The sequence below is a fragment of the Lontra canadensis genome, unplaced genomic scaffold, assembly GCF_010015895.1.
Source record: "Lontra canadensis isolate GAN:19392208 unplaced genomic scaffold, GSC_riverotter_1.0 scaffold14, whole genome shotgun sequence".
NCBI lineage: Eukaryota > Metazoa > Chordata > Mammalia > Carnivora > Mustelidae > Lontra > Lontra canadensis.
The window spans coordinates 18,601,526-18,622,833 of NW_022631008.1; the positions used below are offsets into that span (position 1 = coordinate 18,601,526).

At 43.0% G+C, this 21,308-nt stretch overlaps 1 protein-coding gene and 1 pseudogene across 6 annotated transcripts in view; one reads left to right on the top strand and one right to left on the bottom strand.

Annotated features, from left to right (window-relative positions):
* Positions 1–2,843: 2,843 nt before the first annotated feature.
* Positions 2,844–3,454, bottom strand: LOC116868214 (annotated as a pseudogene).
* Positions 3,455–9,220: 5,766 nt separating this feature from the next.
* The window catches only part of GRIK2 (glutamate ionotropic receptor kainate type subunit 2), a 638,416-nt gene continuing 626,328 nt past the window's right edge, over positions 9,221–21,308 (top strand). For 2 of the 6 annotated variants that reach the window (XM_032858210.1, XM_032858211.1), the window contains exons 1-2: positions 9,271–9,450; positions 14,715–15,121. In XM_032858210.1, coding sequence (XP_032714101.1) covers positions 15,007–15,121 — 115 coding nt within the window. In that variant the 5' untranslated portion in view covers positions 9,271–9,450; positions 14,715–15,006. Of the gene's footprint in view, positions 9,451–14,459; positions 15,122–21,308 lie in introns of those variants that run through there. The other 4 variants (XM_032858212.1, XM_032858209.1, XM_032858207.1 and 1 more) reach the window with 4 other exon arrangements.

A 21,308-nucleotide genomic window follows, 5' to 3' on the forward strand; every position in this document is an offset into this window, starting at 1 on the left:
AGGGTCATTACTAAAAGTTTTTGTCTTTAGTTCTGACTTATTGCAAGAAATGAGCTTTTGGCAAAGAATATCCTTTGGGTTCTTTGAGAACACTCAAGTGATCAGATCAGGTTCTGGGGTTTTCCTTGGACTCTGATAAAGTCTAAGAGGAAGAGCCTTCTGTTAGCTTTTAAGCTGGCGTCCCCTCTGAGAGGCAGCTGTTTCTGATTTTTGGGGTCCAGACAAAGCCTTTTCTCAGGGGTTTGCTGAGGGAGCAAATCTGCTCAATCCTTGTTGCTCCATATTCTCCAGTTCTGGGCATCCTCAACCTAACCGGTAGGGCTTTATCCCTAATAGTTTGTAAGCAACATCTGACACCCTTTGGGGAAGGAGCCAGAGAGCTGGGGCAGATACCACTGTATTCTACCTGCTTTCTCTGATGTGCTTGCAAGAACAATAAACTACAAAGTTTAGAATCCTAGTTTTGCGTTTGCTATCTGTATGCCCATAGGCAAGTTACATGACCTCTCTTTGTATTAATTTTATCATCCTTAAAATAGGAATTATGCTTTTGATAAGACTGCTCAAAGAATTAAATGTGATATTTTATGTGAAAATGCTCCTAGTACAGAGTAGGACTTACGTAGATAATTTTCTTCCCCTGAAACCTGGCATTAAGCCTCCAAGAAAGAATAGAGATCAATCAGGGTAGCTGGAGTATGACCCTTAGGATTTATATTTGGCAATTCCCTCTTGATATGGCAAATTAGTTCCTTTGCTTTGGGGAAACAAGTACTTCTGTCTCTGTATGCCTTCTTATCCACCCCCAGAATGGAAATCCTTCTCCATTTTTTTCATACTCCTAATGGTCTTCACTATCTTTGTATGGCTTATCTCCTTCTTTGTTAAGGGTGGGATGGGGAGTCCAATAAGAAATATTTTCTGGTAATGCCTCTCTAAAAGGTGCCACTTAGGTATATACTGCTGATATATTCCTGCCTTTATTATTTTTAAAAGATTTTATGTGTGTATTTATGTATGTATGTATGTATTTGAGTTGGCATGGGGAGGGGAGCAGAGGGAGAGGGACAAGCAGACTCTATGTTGAGTGTGGAGCCCAATGCGGGGACAGGTGGGGGATCAGTCCCTTGACCCTGAGATCATGACCTGAGCTGAAATCAAGAGTCTGACATTAACTGACTGAGACACTCAGGTACTCCATTTCTGCCTTTATATCAGTGCTTCCTACAAAGGGAGAAGCAAGAATGTCTTAGTCTTGCTAATAGAAGTAACCATTTGTCTTTAGAAATACCTTACAAAGTTTATTATCTACATTTTTTCTCACTCTTTTGTCCTCATTTCCCTGAAATACAGGATATAACCAATAAATACTTGCTAAAAGAATTAATTAGTTAGCTAGGGGTTGAGAAGGACTTGGAGGTATAGGTATTAGTGAGAGAAGGGACAGTAGTAATAAGGTGGTTGAGGGAAGACAGTACAAAGTAACCTCAGGAATCTAAAATTTATATTGGTAGAAAGAGTGAGTGAGAATCAGAGGAAAATTTAAAGACTTATAAGTCATCAAAGTAGAGTACTTGAAGAGTATTCAAGTCTTGGTATGATCGCAGGAATCCAGGCAAAAATAAAGTTACTAAGTAACCAAATTTTTTGACACTGACAAAGTTGGGATGCAGTAAATATGCAAAAAATATACTGAGTGGAAACAGGTTTACATATGAAGCAAAGGACTGACTATATAAAGCTAATGATTTAGTCATTTCAGGTGGCCCAGAGGTCTCATAGAATTGTTGAGTCTGGAAATGGTGTTTTCCAAGATCAAGAAGAGCAACTGTATGTTCTACATTCATGGTGAGAGGGAGAAAGTACATTGGAGGAGGTGCTCGTATCTCTCCCTGCCTCCTCTTCCTCCCCAGAGAGTGGATGGATATCTTCTTTAGGAATAAAACCTCACGAGTTCTGAGGTCTGGCAACGATTACCTTCCCTGACTGGTACCTTCACGGGCAGAAGTAAAAAGATCATCCCAGAACAATCCCACTCATCTACCCCACACTAATGCAATCTCAGCACAACAATACGCCTTGGAGACCATTAGGCTTAACCCAACTTGACCTTCATCTCTATTTTCTCAGCCCTTACAAGGAAGCCTGGGGCTTGGAGATCATCCCAGATCACTTCTCATCTCCAAATTGCTATGTAGATCCCCAAATCAAAACCCTGTACCCTGTGAATTTTTAGTCTATTACCAGCTTCTTCTGTGAATTTCTCCTTCAGAGAATTGCAGATCTCTCATGTGATGGCTGTTTTTCTTCCTCACCTCTTCTGCCACTGGGCCTGGAGATGGAGTAGTTGTTCTTGCTGTTTCCAGATATCACTGTTCACTCTTCCTTCTTAAAACCCTTGAACTTTAAAGTTTATGCCAACAGACTTTACCACTTGTTAACCTTCCTTTCTGTACCTATGTCATTCTCAGTCCATTCCTTGAAGACATCTGATTGTCACTCTCACCAGAACTATTCATGTGATCATTATTGATGATTTCAATATCCAAATCAATGATACTTCTAATACCCTGGCCTCGCTCCCTAGAACATTACTCCTCTACCTACCTCCGTCACCCACTCCCAGACTTCCTCCATAACTATCATACCAGAACTTTCTGTAATGGTGGAAATACTCTGTATCTGATGTGTTTGCTGGCCACCCAATATGGTAGCCATCAGACACATGTGATTATCGACCATTAGAAAAGTGGCTGATGTGACTGAGGGACTGTATTTTTTTTAATGTAACAAAAATTTAATTACATGAGTTTCCCATCAACACACTGTTCATTTAATAATGATTATATTGGCCCTTTCCATTGGTTGGCAGGAGGCTCTTCTGCCAAGAGTCCCATGGTTTCTTCCATATCATTTTTTATTGCCAGACCTAGTTCATTTTTAGCCTGAAGAATCACCTATTCTAGTGACCACCCTGAAGTTAGTCTTCTAATTTCTTAGCATCTTGTTCTGCTTTAACCATAATCAGCTTTTCATTTGTAATCTGTTCTGTATACTTTCTATATGCTGAATTTTTTAAGAATTTGCTCAAGATCATCAAGAATCTTTGTGTACGGGGGCTCCTGGGTGGTTCAGTCAGTTAAGTAGTGAAGTCCTGATTTCAGCTCAGGTCATGATCTTAGGGTCTTGGGATCAGCCCTGCACCAGGCTTCCTGCTCAGTAGAGAGTCTGCTTCAGGATTCTCTCTCTCCCTCTCTGTCTGCTCTTCCCCAGGTGCTCACACACACACACACACACACACACTCTCTCTCTCTTTCTAAAATAAGTAAGTAAATCTTACTTTTTTTTTTTTTAAAAGAAGAATCTTTGTATACAATATTCTTAACCTTTTGTGTGTACTCACACATATAGCCAGTCCCATAGGGCTAGTGGTCTTTTTCAACAAACTCACCATGATAGCTAATTTTAATGGCTCAATATTTAAATTTGAATAGTCACATGTGGCTAGTTGCTATCTTTTACAAGACTTTATCATAATCCAAAGCTATATCCTCTCTATAATTTTAAATTCAAGTATCACTAACAACTTTTAAACCATTACCTCCTACCTTTTCAACTCATTCACTCTCTTCACTACCCCAGTTATAGCAAAACATCTATCAAAGAGTGACCCCACTAATTCTATCCGCTTTCTTGATCCCATCTTGCTTCTTTGTATCCTTACTTTACTCTTGGTCTCCAGGGTTTATCAACACAAGAACAACCTTACATACATGTTTAACTCCATTATCTGCCTATCTCATCATCACACTTATTTGGCAAAATCTCAACTCTTTAACTGCAACTCTTCACCTACTCCAAACCTTCACTTGTACCTTAAACACGCCTAAAGAAAAGTACCAGGAGGGGCTTGGCTGGCTCAGTCAGAAAAGCATGTGACTCTTGATCTCAGGGTCTTGAGTTCAAGCCCCATGCTGGGTGTAGGTGTTAAATAAACATAAAACTTTAAAAGGAAAGTACACGATCATGCTCACTGGTTAGATTCTTGATCATTAATTTTAAGGGGCTCTGATGTTGGTCAAGTATCCAACTGCATTTCATTATCTTTTTACTCTTCTATTCTCCTAAATAAAAATTTTCACACTTTTTCTATTCTCCCTAAACATCTAATATGTTCTCTCCTTTCCAAGACCCTCGGCTTATGTTTTTCTTTTTTTAATGATTATTTGGTAAAGAAAATGCAAAGAATAAGAAGAGGACCTCACACCATCTTCCACTTCCTGTTTTCTCTTTCCTTTCTGTTCCCTTCCTGAAAAATTCAATATGTAAACTATTGGGTTAGGATCAAGCAAGCAGGTACCTTTATGAGAGTTAAGATGGCAGGAGGCAGAGAATAGTAAGGAAGGTGTCTATGGAGTAAGGCAGCCTGGCATGGGGCTTTAGAGCTCGCATTGGAGGAGTAGGTCCTCAACACCACACTTACACACCACTTTCTTTATTATCAATCATCATCAGTTATGAATTAATGGACCCTTCTAATTCAAGGCTAACCCCTCTGCTTGTCTACTCAATCCCATCCTCTCTTGACTAGTTAAGGACATCCATCTTCTCTTCTTCATCAGTTGATTTACTCCCATCAGAATACTAATACTCTGCATTATCTTCTGTTTAAAAATAAAATCCCTTGACTCCACCTTGTTCTTTAGATACTGCCCTGTTTCTCCTCTCTACTTTAGAACAAAATTCTTTGGAGGAAAAATGGTTTTATTCTCCATCTTCAATTCCTCTCCTCTTGTTCTCTCTTGAACTTATTTCAGGCATACTTTAATCTCTACCACTATTCTAGCATGCTCTCATCAAGCTCACTAGTGGCTTCCACATCGTTAAATCTAGTGGCCAATTCTTAGTACTCAATCATTTCACCTCTCAGCAGCATTTAGCAGATCTAAACAATCACTCATTTGGGGGGATTACTTTGTTCACTAGGTTTTTGGGGAAAATCTTGGTTCTCTCAGCTTTACTTAAGAATAATCTGTAATTTGACCACTACTGTCCTGGTGCTGTCCACAGTTGGCTCTTCTCCAGATTATTATAGTAGCCTCCTAGGTGGTTGTCTTGCTTGCATGCTGCCCTTTATTAAGTCTAGGCAATCTTAATAGCACAGCCAGAGATATCCTTTTAGATTTATGTCAGATCATACTTCTCTTCTGGTCAAACCCTCCCAAGGCTTCGGTATTGTTTTTAGAGGAAAATCCAGAATCCTCTAGGACCCAACCCTCTGCACCTTTTGGACTGGATTTTCTATCAATCTCCTGTCTCATCTCTGGGAATTGTCCTCACTGATTTTTCCTTGGGGGCTTTACACTTGTTCGAACTATAGGACCTTGACACTGTTTCCTCTTCTTCCAACTATGTACATAGATCTTTCCCTTATTTCCTTCAGAGTTCTACTCCAGTATCACCTACTCAGGGAGACTTTCCCTAACCACCCTATGAAAATAACACCTTCCCCCATGTCCCTGTTCCCAACATGCCCTATTCTGCTCACTTTGCTTTAGTTTTTTCTATAACACTCCTTGCCATCTGATGTCTTATATATTTGCTCGTCTATTTGTTTATTATCTATCTTCCTGGCACTAAACTGCCTTCAGTGAGGGCAGGGGTTCTCTTTAATTTGTTTATTGCCATTTTGCTAGCAGTAGAGCACTGCCTGACAGATAGTATGAACTCAGTAAATATATTGAGAGGTTTCAGAAATGAATAATAGATCCCATTCTTCAAGGTCAGATATTAATTATTCTGAGAGAAAAATCTATTAAGTCATTATGAGTTATTCATACCTCAGTGTAATTTATGTCCAATTACAGCTAAGAAGACCTGAGGGAGTGGGAACAGATGGGAATCAGGACACCTAGCATCCAGGAATTTTCCCTAATGCACTCTGACCCTAAAGTTCTTGTCGTCATCTTTGTTGCTTACATTTCATCAGCTGTAAAATGATGTTGGGACTAGATTGGAGGTTTTTAGCCTAGATCTAGGGACTGGATGTCCCCACAATGAGTTTTAGGGGATATGAGCATCTTCTATTGCTATATGAAAAATTTCAAGGCCATGTAAATGTGTACATTTTTTTTTTTCAGATGAGAGAAAGTTATGTGACCCTGAAATAGAGTAGAAGTCCTTGAAGTCTCTTTTCGTCTTAACTTCATATGATTCTAAGTTTTGAAAGAGGATGACAGGAGGCAGCCTGATGCTGCTCTACACAGGTAGAAGGCAGTTTTCATTCTACCACATCCTGAGCAAGTCACTCCTCTTCTCTTGCTTTGTATTATGTGACTTTTAAGATGAAGGGTTGGGACTAAATGGTCCAAAGTTATAACTTTTGACTGTAATTCAGTATAAACAACACTGACAAAAACAAACAAACAAACAAAACCTGTATTCAGCTTGGGAATTCAGACGGGTCTTTGCTGGGCCATCAGCAGGCAGAATTGTAGATCTGCTAAAGTTCTAAGAGCACTTTGAGGTAAGTAAGAAAGGGAAGATAGAGAGGTGGTTCCTGCCTATGACTCCAGCTGAGGGATTCAGTGACCTCCTCAGAGACAGAAGATTAATTCTTATGGATGGATGACTGGGAATGGAGAAGAAAAAGCTTTCCTGTTGCCCCTAAAGAGAGGTGGAGTCTGATTCCTTAAAGTATAACCTCATAAATGCTGGAATAAATTCTGGAAAATATTCTTTATAGTGTTGAAGAATTTTATTTTGAAGGGTTAAATGGGTGTGTGTAGTCTAATGCTCCCTCGTTATTCTACTTTTCTCATTAGAATTCAGATAACATTTTTGTTATTGAGGAAATGAATTTGTCACAACATGCATAATTTTGATTTGTTTCATTCTCTTAGCTCTTTCCCCCTGCCCTCCAAGCCCTTGCTAATGCCTGCTATTTCTTTCTTTATAAATGTGTCCTGGTTGCTCTGGAAAAGAAATTTATGACTAGGTTCTAAGAATACACATGGCTTTTAGAGGAAGTTGTTTGAAGCCTCTCCTTTCCCAGACAAAAGGAGGTTGGGGACAACAGTGTGGAATGTGGAAGGTTGATCCGGTAATCCCCTCATTCTTTCATTCAGTACCCACTTCATGCCAAACACTATGCTGAACACTTAAAGTCAAATGAGACACACTCCCTGTTCTACTCTCTCTCAGCTATGGCAAAACAGAGCGGGATGCCCTCACCTAGGGATTTGCTCTGGAATCTACTCTGTGAAGCCTTGTTGCTCCTCCCTCCCTGGAAGTGGGGAGGCAGGATTGTAGGATGACAAGGACAGTGTCTTTGGCCAGTAGACAAGTTGTCTCCATTCCTCCTGCCGGGGAATGGGACTGAATAGGGTTTTTTTTCCGGGCCTGGCCCAAACTGGGCTGTGCCTCGAGGGCCCATTAGGCTGCAGGTCACAGCAGCTGGAGCCCAGGCGCCCAGAGCCAGTCACGCGTCTGTGCTGCCCGCTCCACGAGGCACAATGGAGTCATTGACTATTTATTTACTCCGTACAAAAAGGCTGCTGTTGACTTAATTACGGGAGCCTCCCTGCCACCCCCTGGATCTTTAAATGACTAACAGACTCTCCATTGCCGCTAACTAATCTCTCCTTAACCTCTGTGAATCCTGAGTCTCCCCAACCTGGGCGGGCGCAGTAGGTAGACAGGAGGCACAGAGATTCCGCAGTGGTGTCCAAGAAGCTGGAGACCGGTGGTTTTGCTTGAGAGCCAGGTGGGGTTTGGAAGGACTGTTTCGGTGTGTTGCAGGACTAGGCTGAATCAGGCGCGAGCCCCAGGGCGTGCGCGGTGGCAAAGCTGAGCCAGGCTCCGGTGGGGGCTTAATTTTAAGGGGGTTGCAAAGAAAGATGCAACTAAAGGACAAACTCTTGTTCGTCAGCCAAGACAATCCGTGCCTGGAGACGCAGAGCCTCCCTCCTTTCGGGCCTTCAAAATTACAGATTTGAGTGCCGCCGGGGATCAGGGCTGCTGGGGGACTCCGCAAGCTGCGGGACCTCCACCTGGCCCCTTTGCAAATTGTCTCCCTGCTCAGGGGCGGCCTGCTTCCCCTCAGCCTCACTTAAATCTTCTCTCAAATCGCTGCTCGCCAACTTCCTCCCGCGGCAACTTGCTAAGTCTCTGCTCTAGTTAATACTGTAGGGCCGAGGATAAAATAGCAATGGTATTGAATGGATGTTGACTTATCCGACCCAGAGGAGCAGAAATCAGAGATTGTTTGCAGAAGCTAATCGTTTCTTCTGAGAAGCAGGGGAAGCCTGTACGGCTAGCCGCCATCGGCTCCTCCCCGAAGCCAAGCCACGGGGAGACTCCGGGTCTTAGGTGCTCCTCCCCACCTCCCGCCCAATAAAAAATCCTCCAGGGAATTTAGACAGGCGGCCGCCTGGCCGGGACTGCTCTCCCGGCTCCTTTCTCCAATGTCTGAATTTGCGACCTCAGGTTCGGCGCCCACCAGATCGCAAACCCAACTTCTTTCTGCAATTTGCTTGGGTCGATAGTTCAAAGACCTGGGCGAGGCGGGTGGCGCGTAGCCGTTTGTCATTAAGCACGGGCCCCGCTCAGAGACTTCTCGCCAAAACCTCTCCCCTTGACACTCGGGGGAAGTCTCTGCTTTCAGCAACGGAGGCGATGCGAGGTGAGGTGCACCGACTCCAGGCGTCTAAGGGGGTAAGGGCAGCGCGGGGGGAGAGCGTTAGTAGTGTACACAAGAGGTGTAGGTGGGGGTAAGTCGCAGGTCAAAATCTTTACCGCAAACCTCAAAGGGAAATGACAGTAGTTGGACTAAAAGGGCCACTTTGGAGACTACCAGCTGCTCCCCAAATCCTGGCGGTAGAGAAGTTTCGTTGCTATGGTTTCGAAGAGGTATAAAATCCACCACCCAGAACTAAATGTGCTCGGGCTCCTTGTACGTGTTGTCACTACCGGGGCCCGGCGAATTCCTTGGGGGTTTGCATCACCCTCTGACCGAACATCTCAGTCCTGGTCGCTCCATCCCAGAGCAGGCGGGGTGTGTGCGCAAGAGATGAAGTCCCGGCCAGGGGATTTTTAACGTCCAAGCCTGGAGGCGCCCAGAATTCTCGCACTTTCCCTCCTGCTGTCCAGGGGCGAGCGCTGCGCCCTGGTGGCCGCAGCCGCCGGGAGTGTGCAGGGGCCGCGGGGAAAGGAGCGCGGCGCCTTTAAAGCAAGAGGCGAGGAACCCCCGCCAGGAGGCGTGTCTGTCTCCGCCGCCGCCGCCGCCGCTGCTCCACGGTCTCCGTCTCCGCCGCCGCCGTCACTCGCGCTCGGCGCCCGCGGCTGCGCTCCTCTGTCCGGGAGCCGCAGACTTCCCGCCCGACCTCCTCCGCCTGCTCCTCCCAGAGGACCACCCCTCCCCCTCCCTGCCTACCTCACCCGCAGCGAGAGGTAAGGACTCCCCCCGGTGGGCTCTGCTCGGGGCTGCCTCCCGAGGTGTAAGTTCCCACAGGAGGGACCGGGGGTGGGCGAGGGGCTTTTAACGCCTGGAGAGGAAGAAGGCGAACAGCCGCGCCGCGGAGCCGGGTGCGCTCGGGGCACCCGCTGGACCGATTCGCTGCGAGTGGCTTTGTCCCGCTCGCCTCAGCCAATTCCCGTCAAGGATACAACTGGCTCGGTTGGCTGCGGGCGCTCGCGTTCTCCACATAAAATAATTTAATAAGTGGACGTGTGAGGAAGTGGCCTCAGCTACTGGGACTCACGCGAGGCGAAGAGAGACAGATGGCAAGAATCTGTGTATCTGCCTGCGGGTCTGAAGAACTCCCCAGCCTTCCTTCCATCCGCCCAATGGTCCATGAACCCTGCTCTTTAGTTCTGCGCTGAAGTAGACATTGATTTTAACCAACGCCAGTATTGAGGGCTTCTGCAAAAACTCGGAGGGTGTCCCATTAGGGTAGGGGGAGTCACCCTCCAGGGTGGATCATAAACGCTAAAAACTTTTAATGACTCTCATCCCCTGACATCTTTACCTTCAAGGAGTTCTTTAGTAAACACCACGACCTAGCTGAGACTCCCTAGATAATGATTTCCAGTTTAGGGAATAGGGGACGTTAGAAAACTTACTACTACTATCCTTTCGGTAACACACAGACCACCTTCTAGCATTTCTTCATCTTCATACTGTAAGTATTCTGTCATCAGAAATTACCTTATGGGTGGATGATTATTTTTATTTCAAAAGAGATGATTGATTCATTTGAATCTTAATTAGCTTGTAGTTTAGTTGCTGGAAGATAGGTAATAATATTTCAATTTTGATTTGGCTAACTTTTTATAGGAACCATTCCTGTAACCATCAAGACAGCTTTCAGTGGCCTTAGAAACTTATTAAACAAACAAGCAAAATGAAACACACAGAAGGAAGGTGATTGAGAAATAAGTGATGCCTGAAAGTCTTACCTGTTTGTTTTCTTCTATTTAAAACCCACTGGGGATTGCACAGACTAAAATTTTTAAAAAGAAAAAAAAATATGATTCCAGGGCATGTAAAGCTATTCCAATTCAGTTTCTTAATTAAGATACACTTATTTTTGGCATCTAAAAATTAATTAAAACTCTAAGTGTCATTAATCATCAATGCAGCAGAATGTTGGTGGAACAGCTGATATGTGTTCGGAATCACAAGGGATTGCATAGCATAGCATTCATAGTTAGAAAGAGTGAAGTGCGAGTATGCAACAGTGTGTTTTTAACTGATATCAGCTCTGACTTTATTCTCTGGCACCTCTAATGCCACGGATGAACAGCCTGTTTATTTTAGCTTAGCTTACACACAACAGGCCACACGCATGGAAGAATAGGTCAGGTATTACTATAAGATGAGGTTTCTCAAATGTCATGTAGCAGCAGGACTTTGGTGACAAGTCAAGTGGAATCCTTAGAAAGAATTCCGTGTGGAAAAATTTAAATATAGATATGGTGTGGAAGAACCTTTGAAACACCTTTGAAATTCAGGTTGTCCTGGGATATGTATTTGCTGTTTCTTACAAAAGGTATAGGCATTGTCTTTTTAAACGTTATGCTGTAGGGATTATTACACATTTGTACATGCCCCAGCAGGTGGCAGCTAACTAGAATAAGATTCATTTTCACTGGGAGAATAGGAAACTAAAATTGCTTCTCAAGCAATAGTACCCAAGAATAAGAGGTCATTAGTGTCAGTAAATATAAAAACACAGTGAACGATGAAGCTAATGGCATTTTGTTGTTGTTGTTGGAACAAGCTTTACATAAACATGATGTGCATTTTGTTCTTTGCTAATTTATCATAGGCTTGATATCTCTTCATGTCAGCCTTCTCTCTCTCTCTCTCTGTGTGTGTGTGTGTGTGTGTGTGTGTGTAGGCTTACTTTAGATACAGTTCTCTCTGTGTGTGCATGTATGTGTGCATTTGCAGTTTGTCATCTCTGCTTTGACCTTGGAGCCTACAGAGCTTTGGCTCTTAGAAATCAAGGTTGCCATATGGTTAAAATAGATAAAAAGCAAATGAAGCTATGCAATAAGGTGTGTAAATCTCACTATTGCTAAATATATGATTGTCTGACACCAAATCATATTTTTTTCCCTTTGAGAAAAAAGAAAATTACAAAACTAGGACAATTTTAAAAAGAGTTCAATATGGTCAGTGACCACTATATAATGACTATCAATCCTTCATATAGCCTTAGCTATATGAAGGTATCAGAATTGGGGAGAAACTTGCAATAACTTCAAAATTGCCCTACTCTGAGGTATCTTTTCTACTATCAAGTCTTTCCATTCTATTATTGAGGTGGTAATCTTAGGATTTTGTTGTTTTGATTTAGATTTTGACATTTTTGTTTGTTTGTTTGTTTGTTTTTTGTTTTTTTTTTTAGGGTTGTTGTTGTTTTTGTCCTGGGAGTGAGAAAAGTTTAATGAAAAAGAATGAGAATTGATCTGATTACCCTTGTAATAGATGAAAAGCTGAAGGTGGAGAATTCAGCCAATAACTAATTGTGTATTTTAGAAATGTCTTTAGCCACTGAACATTGGCAGCATGTTATTCAGTATTCTGAAATCTTGGTGGTCTTTCAGGCATTTTTTTAAATACTGAGAAACAGTAGTTTAGTGCTCATGAGGGAACTCACGGTTAATGTAGATGGCTTTTGTAGTAGTATGCCCTGAAAAGGATGACTGTTTTCACATCCTGGGTAAGCTAAGCAATCCCAGTAAGTCACACTGAAATATACACAAAACACAGTTGAAAAAATAGTCCTCTTGACAATGTGAACAATGCAATAACTCAGATTCCCAGACTCTGTGTAGTAGAAATATTCACTTTGTCACTTCAAATGGCACATTACCCATTCAATGTACTACTTTCAATGTACTACTTCAGAATAAATCAATGCCTGGAGCGCTGTCCACGGTCCTGAATAAAGGTCGTCTCCTATCTTGCAGAAGTTCAATTAGACAGGTGGACTTGCTGTCTGTGATGCTGAAGTCTTTCAGATTAGTTGACGGATGTAAATGAACCAAATTTAGCATATGTGCAAAATTGGTTCTTTGGGGACCAATTAATAGTAAGAAAAATTTATGATAGACTTTTTACTGTTTAATATACTGAGTAAGAACTTCATGAATCTGGAAGCTTATCTTTCACTTTTCCAACTAGATATCCAATAAATAATCCCACAAAAGCCAAATAGCTTAGAATGCTAGTTTTAAGTAGAGAAGTTACAACTGTAACGTCAAATTCCATTATGTTAACAGAATATGTGAACAAGGACTTACGGTACATTTTGTTTTCTCAGGTTTTATTAAATGCTAACTAAACTGCAAAACTGCAGTATTTTGATTAGTCAAAATAGAACATGCTATTTTCATGTAGTGTATAACAATCATATTGACAGATGAAAAAACTAAGAATATTTACTCTTGCTCTGGCTGTCATTAATTATATCTGCTAGGATCAAAAAGAGAAAGAACAAATAGAATAGGATAAATGAAACAACAAATACAGAATGTATTGGACTATACATGTCTTACAAAAGATATTTTAAACATGGACTGAAGGAGTCGCTAGAAACCCTTGGTTTTAGCACAAGGTGTTCCTTTTAAAGTGCTCAAATAGTCAGATTATTTGATTGAATTGCCTGCTACACTGCAGAACTAGTCATTCATGATACTTATTTTTGACACTGCAGTTATGCCTCCATCTTTTTTTTTTAAAAAGTCAATGCCCACTTAATGCTTTTGCAAAATGTAGCTTTATTTTCAAATCAGCATTTTATAATACCTTAAGAAAAAATAGAGTAAGAAAATCACTATGATGGAATGAAAACATTACACTGTTTTCTTGCTATCTGGAATAAATAGTACTCATATCCCTCCCTATTAAAAGATTAGATATTCCTCAAATAAGGTAGAATCTTATAATTTTTTCATAAGTTTTAACCTATGCCCTGTTATTTGGTTATGAAAAGCAGATTAATTTTAAGAAACAGATCTAGCCGTTTTTGCTACTTTTGTGCTACTTGATCACTTTAAATATTAATATGTATAATATACTTATTACTATCTCAGTTTTATTTATGAATGTAAAATATTAGGACTGGGTATTTTAATCTCTATGCCTGCATGACAGCATATTACTTATTTCAGCAACAAAATGTGTTTTCATGTTAAAAGAATATATACTTGTGTACTTTTCTTTTCCTTGAATAAATTGCACCTGATGAAAGCCAAGTCAGTCACTGCTTGAAGACTAAATATTCTGACCAGAACACCAGATAATAATATGGCATTTTTAGGCAAAACTCTGACATTCAATGTTGCCCAAACTATGATCCCATATTATGCCTCTGAAAGAAAAACATACTCAAAAAACCAAAATGAGAAGTAATTGGGCATAAATTATTGAAACCCTTGGAGTTTGTTATACCAAATTAAACATCATTGTCTTTATACATAGGCACAATTATTTTAGGTGAGCTAAAAAATGTGTGGAAAAGTATGATTCCTTCTTTTTAACTCAACACTTTTCCTCCTAAAAGACCACTTGAAGACATCTTTTTTTTTTTTTAAACCCCTCTTGTAGTCATCAAGGAATGTCCACTCAAGTTTTTAAATTGCAATTGCACTCCAATCTATATTCACTCCTGGAACAGAATATAATTTTCAGAATATAAAGAAGACTTTCTTTTAACCTAAAGACAGGTTATATTTGTAGTAAATTCCTCTGCCTTAGACCACTTCCTTTTTTACAACTCCTAGGCAAAGTGACTTTGGTTTAGCTTGTCATTTATTAAAATTCATCAGCTGATTGTAAGAAGTCCGTTTGCATACACCAGTTACTCTCTTAGCAAAGACTCTTATGGGAAATAAAAGCAGTTTCTTCCGCGTAAATAAATCGACTTCTTTCTTGAAACTCAAGGCGGGCGATGAGATCGGTTGCATAAGAGATATTGGGAAGCTCTCTGGCAGGGAGCCTTTACAGGCAAGCAGCTATCTCAATTTTTCTCACTTAATCTTGGCTTCACGTCAGAAGCTGTGCAGCAGTGCAGTAGAATAGGGCCTGGCAAAACCTTTGCGAGCAAAGCGCCTTTTGTGCTGGGACTGTGGTTCGCTACCGACGCCTCGGAGGTTTCCAAGGCTGGATTTCCTATTGATTTCCCCCTCCTTTGCTTCCCCAGGCTCGCGCGGCCGGACATTGTGGGTGTGCGTGCAGGATTTCTCCCGGATGCTCCCCGACTAACATGGATGTCCCACCATCCCTTGCAGTGGAAGGTTGCTCCTTGGCGCAGTGAGTGAGGAACATGCAGCGATTGCTAATGGGTTTGGGAAGCGGAGACTCCTTCCTCTCTCTGTGACCATGCCGTGATCGTGTCTGCGGCCACCACTCGACGCATCCTCATTCCTACCCGAACCGGGAGCCTAACGCTAGATCGGGGAAGTGGGTGCCGCGCGTGTGGACACAGAAACACCATGAAGATTATTTCCCCGATTCTAAGTAATCCAGTCTTCAGGCGCACCATTAAACTCCTGCTCTGCTTACTGTGGATTGGATATTCCCAAGGAACCACACATGTATTAAGATTTGGTAAGATTCCCCATCTCCCTCTGCTGCCTGGTATCCGGCTCGGAGGCCGCCGGATGTAAACAGGCGGGCTCCCTCTGACAGGCGGGTGGGCTCAAGGCATTCCGACCTGTTTGCAGTTCCGGAGCCTCCCGGGGTTTTAAAGAACCCCCGCGTGTCATTTTCTTTCCTTTTCTTTTTCTTTTATTAAAAAAAAAAAAAAAAAAAGCCCCGGGAGGGTGAAATGAGTGCCAGTGTGTGTGTGGTAGTGGTCGCTGCGTTACCTCCAGACAGCAGCCCGAGATGGTGATGACGCTGGGGGCACAGCCGGCGCTTGCGCCCGCTGGTCTCCCCGGGAGCCTTGCTGGCTTGGCGGGCGGGAAGCGCGCGCCGGGGCTCCACGCCTCTCAGTTTGCGGGGCTCTAGAGTCAGTACCTGGTAACTCTTCGGCAAGTTGGCAAGTTGGCGTCTGTCCGCTTCGGTCTGGGACCCGGACAGGTCCGCAAGTGAAAGGCGCTAACCCTTTGGATTTCTTTTGTGAACACAGAGCCTTTTAGGTGAATTTCCCCGCTTTCCCAGCCCCTAGTGCCCTTAAGGGGACACGGCGCTTTTAAAAATAGTGTTGTAAGGTAAAAGCCTCTACTTAGCAAGAGGAGGCTTTTTTGTTTTGGGCTTTTGTTTTGTTTTGTCTTGTTTTTAACTTTTGAGTCCTCCTCTCACAGCTTTCTGACGGCGCGCGTCCTGATCTAATGAATGATTAACAGTGGTGATTGGGGCGGAGAGTAGTCGTGTATGGGAATCTCAGTATGCATCTTTATTTCATCGTGGCATGAGAAAAGAGTCGAGTGGCAGTTATATACTAGAGGAATCTATCACTTTCCTGAGGAATCAGGGTTCCTGTAGAGCGCGAAGGGAAATCTAAACGTGGGATTCCGTGGAAACGCTGGTCAGAAGGTTTGCTTGGAGGAAATGAAGAGTGGGCAAACTCAGCAGCTGTGGAGGGCCAATGGAGTTTTAGTAGGAGCAGAACTAGTGAGGGAAAGTTCCCTTAAGTAGATAAGAAGGGGAGAGGAGAAAGCCAGCCAGGTAAATGCTCCCACTGTGGGTGCCTCCTTTGACTGTTCAAGTGGATTTAGACCAAAGAGTGCAAGTAACCATATAATCCTGAGCATGTGTTTTTGAAGTAAAAACAGATCCATTAAGTCAGTCAAATTTAAATTGAAGTGATTGCCTGCATCTCCTATCATGTCCACAGCATCTTCTCGCTTTCCTTTTTCCCATGTGCTTTTTCTGTAATGATAAAATCATCTTTCTCAGGCTTTGTGGAACCAGGGTAGGAATGTTTTTCACGTATTAAAAAGGGAATCCTACCTTCCCCTCCCCCATTCAGGACTCCATAAACACCTGGAGTCCAGAAGGCTGGTAATGACAAAGAGAGACAACAGGTTATATCTAAATTCCTACTGTAGCATTTTTTTTTTTCTTTCTTCATGCCTTTAGATGGTACTTAAGCACGTTGCTCTTAGCAACAAGCATCCACAGGAATGCCTGTTCCTTTGGATGAGATTAAACAGGTCCCTGTATCATTGAAAATGTGTGTGCGTTCAGCTGTCCTCCTTCAAGCATAGTAAATGCTATAGTATGGTAGTTTTGCCCAATATTTTGAGTAGTACAACCTACTTATTTGGAATACTGAGGTATCTTCTGAAATGTGTTTGGGAATGAGTGTGCTTTAGTGTGTTTGCTTTCGGTCTGGGTGGGGGAAAAAAAAAGAAGACTTGGAACCGAAAAACTGCCACCAGTAATCTAAAGATTTAATTATTGCTGGTCTGGTCTTGCAGCACAATATTTGCTGAATCATTAGATTGTTACATTCGCTGATCATTTCCTATCTTCATATTAAAAATCTTGGCGACTGTTGCAGAGTGTGTAGCAGCTTTCTAAAAGAGCTGACACACACACAAAAATATATGTTCCTAGACCAATGCTTACTAAGAATGTCCTTAAGAAATAGGAGAGTAGGCAAAGACCTTCTCACAGTGTCTTGATACCCTAAAACCAACAGCTCAGTTTTTAGATAACCTGTTATTTTCTCCATTAACTTCAAACATCTTCTACATGGAGATCTATTTTCTCTGATTTCTGACCTGAGTTACGGGGAAAGATTGTGTACATTGTAATCAGTAGACCATTTCCCCTGTTGGGACTGATTGGATGCAAAGAGTTTTTTGGGGGGTTTTGTTTGTTTGTTTTTTTCCTTCTGGGGAAACTTGTTTTGAGTGGACTGGATGGTTGGTTGAGAGTGTATAAGCCATTCTTGAGAAAGGTTAATTTCAACTTTGACTCAAAGGACCAGCCAAAGCCTCATCCTTAGCTCCTTGTCTTGTAAGGGTAGGGTTTGGATTTGCTGCTGAAACAGTGGCCTGCCAGGTGCAGGTGAGAAAAGCTGCCTCCACTGAAGAGGTGGCAATTAGTCCTTTCCTCCCTTCCCCCACAGGCTAGGCTTGACTAGAAGCTGCCAGCAACCCAGCGACTCCATTTCGGTGCTATAGCAACTCCTGAGCCCTGCTAGGAAGCTTCCCCAGCCCCCCTTCCCCTCAGGTGGTGGAAAACCACCCTCAAGGGCTCTATGCTGTCTTTTCTACCCCTAATTCCCACCCCCCAGATCCCATAAACCCTGCCTTCCATGTGCCCCCCTCCAAGGGCCCTGACCCTGTGTCCTATCAAAGTCTGGATTGGGGAGCTGTCTGCCCTGGGTGCTGACCCTTGCCTCATCCCTTGCATCTTCCCCCCACCCTTTCTGGGTACAAAGTTGACTTGCTTGCTCTGGGGCTTTCTTGCTCGCGCTCTCTCATTTCTCTCTCCCTCTTCCTCTCTTTCTCTCTGACTCCAGCACTCTCTCTCCTCTCTCTTATACACACACACACACACACACACCCCGCAGGCAAATGCACTCTCGCGATGCAAGTCTGACACTTTGGTACAGTGACTCCTCTCTAGTGCCCCCAAAATGTAGGCAGCTATGCCTGGGAGCGCCTCTGTCCCGGAACACACCCTTCCCACTTTGGCTGGCTCCCCCTGAGCTTCACACCCCGGCCTGTTCCTCCTATGGCTTAGCAAACAACTCCGAGAGAACTTGTCTGGAACATTGACCCTAGGGCGGTTTCCCTAAGCTTTAAGACAGCCCAGGACAGTGAGGGAAGGGATGTATGGTCAGCCAAGAGTCAGCTCCTCCGAAGCAAGAGGGCTGGCGCCTCTCCGTGGGTTGGGCCGTTTGTCTTTGCTCCTAGCTGTGCACATGTTGGCTTCTCCACCTAGTGAGAGGATATCAGGGGACAAAGTGGATCCTGGACAGTTAGAGTCAGTTTCCCCACTCCAGGTCAGGTCAAACGTTCTCAGAGCCAGCTTTTCCAGGTGCCGGAGAAACCCCCACTCCGGCCGCTACCAGGCACTGCGGGTCCCAGGGCCATGTAAATGAGGCACCTTTGTGTCTCTGCAGCTGCGTCCTGGTCCCTCGGGTAGTTGGAGAGGGCAAAGGCAGGATCCTTCCGTTCTTGGGGGCTGCCCCCAATACCACAGTCTCCCTGCTGAGCTACTGCAGCTCTCGGTACTTGAACACTGCTTCTGTTACAGGAGCCTCCCTTCCTTCCTGTTCTGTTCAGACCTCTGCTTCTGGGAAAGCGTGGGTGTAGAAAGTGGCTCTGCATGGGGTGCTGTACTGGGCTAGGAATCCCTTTTGTAGTTTGGGGGTGTGGGCATCTCCTTTGAGCAGTCACTCCTCAAGCTGCCGATCGTTGCCGATCTTCGAGGTCTGGCTGTTTTTCAGTCCTGATCTGAATTGGCATTTAGAACGCCAGGAGCAAAGACATCAACCCAAACTTTCTCCCAAACTCTTGGGCAGCTTCTCCAAACTAGTCGTGTCCGAGGAGCTGAGCGTGTGATATAGGCCACTTCTTTCCTCCAGCTGCTTTGACCTAGCTTTTCCTTTAAGCTTTCGGGTAGAAAGGCTTTCTTTAAAGGCTTTGCAGGCGAGGTCTTCCCCCTGATGCGCTCAGACCTCCTTGCTACTGCGCACTGGCCAACACTGTGGCGCAGCACGTAGCCACCTCCCAGCACACATGCGGAAAGTGAAGACAGCCAGCTCAGGGACAGCTCAGATAATAAAACCCACAATGTAAGAAGGAGTGGAAAGAGTTCCTGTGGAAATCCCCCTATTTGCTGGACATCCCGTGGGCTCCCACATATAAGAGTTAGTAGCAGATGTACCACAGCATCAGGGAGGGGGAGTGAATTGACTGAGCTTAGAAGCAGCCACTGTCTACGAGTTCTTTGAAAGAGATTTTTCTTCTTGTGGGAGGTGAGGTGGGCGGGAGGGAGGAGTGGCCTTACATCTGGGAGCAGGAAAACTGGCTCTTGAGAGGCGGGGATGGGGGAGTAATAGCGGCTACTGTTTGAAACAGATAAAGCCGGGCACACCTGCTCAGCTGAGCTCTGGAAAGCAGGGGAGGGAAATCTTTCCAAGAAATTGCCAATACAATAGCCACTAAAAAAAATATATCTATATATATCTATATATCTATCTGTTTTTCACTGAAGTTCTCACTTATTCTTAAAGCTCAAAGACTAACTCTTATGTGATCCATCAACAGAGGCACACTCATTTCAGAAAATGACTTTGAAAAATGATCTTTTCGTCCTCCAGAAATAGCACCCCTTCTCCACCCAGACACATGGAACTCAACACATTTTCAGGCTTTGTGAGGTTGTCTTTCGGAAGTGAACAGGGGTTTATATGTCAGTAGACATCTCTTTAGACGGACACCTTCTGCTTTTTAGTTTAATTCAAATGATTATTGCAGTGTGTTCATTCCCTGAATTCTCAAATGACACTGTTTCAACATTTACTCAGCACAGGAAAGTTAATGTGACTTGCTCCCACACAAAGGAGGAACATACCATAGACCAAACACAGGATGTATCATTGATGATCAGAGCTGTTTCAAGTCTATTCGCCATTAAATAGAGTGTTGCCTGTGATATAGATGACATAATCTTTGATTTTCTTTTAATTGTCAAAATTTCTGATACAGAAGACGCTTTGCTCTTTTGTAGTACAAATTAAAGGGAGAGGAATTCCATTTTTCTCTTTCTGTTCTTGAGATTTTATTGTGTTATTGTAGGTCCATTTACACTTGTTCCCTGAAAATTATCAGTATCCATTTTTCCACATCAGAATAGAAAGCAGTTCACTGTTCTTCAGGTGCACTGTATTGAAATCATCAGTCCACTGCCTCCATCATACCCAGGTTTGTGGGAGACCTTAAGTTTTCCCCCAGTAGAATGGTCTGATGTGTTGAAATGGAATTGTTGATTGTTTTATATTTGGGTGATGATGTAGCATTATCTTCTAYGGGCATTCAATTCATAGTGCAGTTATCGAGGTACTAGAAATGCTTCAAATGGACCTTAAACCCTAAATCTTAGCATGAAAGGTAAGGTCAAAAACCCCTGAAAGGGAAGGAAGTAGGTGCACATCATCATTATTGACTGGCCTAGATTAAACACCAAAGAGGAAGATTTCAATCTGATAACGTCATAGGGCTTCCTGTTTTTCTTTGCTGCTTCTGCTGACAATTTTGTAAGGTAATTAAATTGGCTGATTGAAGTCACGGTGGTCATGGGGTGATAAAGACCATTTGGATTTAATGGAATTTAAAACAACAGAGCACTGAGCACAACTCTTACCGAACAAGAATTTTAATGGCCCATTCTGGGTGCTGACTAAATAGAATGCCCTTAACAAGTTTAATCGAAAGGGCAAGGCAGATTAGCACTATCCAGTCTTTATGGTTGAAGATTGGGGAATTAAAATTATCCTTTTAAAAGACTCATTAATGCATTATCAAGATTTAATGTAGGTTAAATAAGCTTTCTTTGGATCTTCATCATATATGTGAACCTAGGTTTAGGAGCAAGTTTCAATAAGGAAATATTTTTAAGAACTGACCTAACAAATTGAATTATATGTCTCTTACTTCAAACAAAAAAGGCATTTAAAATTCTTTGAGAGTATACAGGGTATTGAGGGTAAGTGTTGATAATGAATTCTTTTCTGTAACTGAAAAGAACAAATTTGACTTTTTTGTTTAAAGTTTCATCATTTTTTTACTTACAAACAAAGCTTATCTGTAGTAGAAAAACTACAGAGATA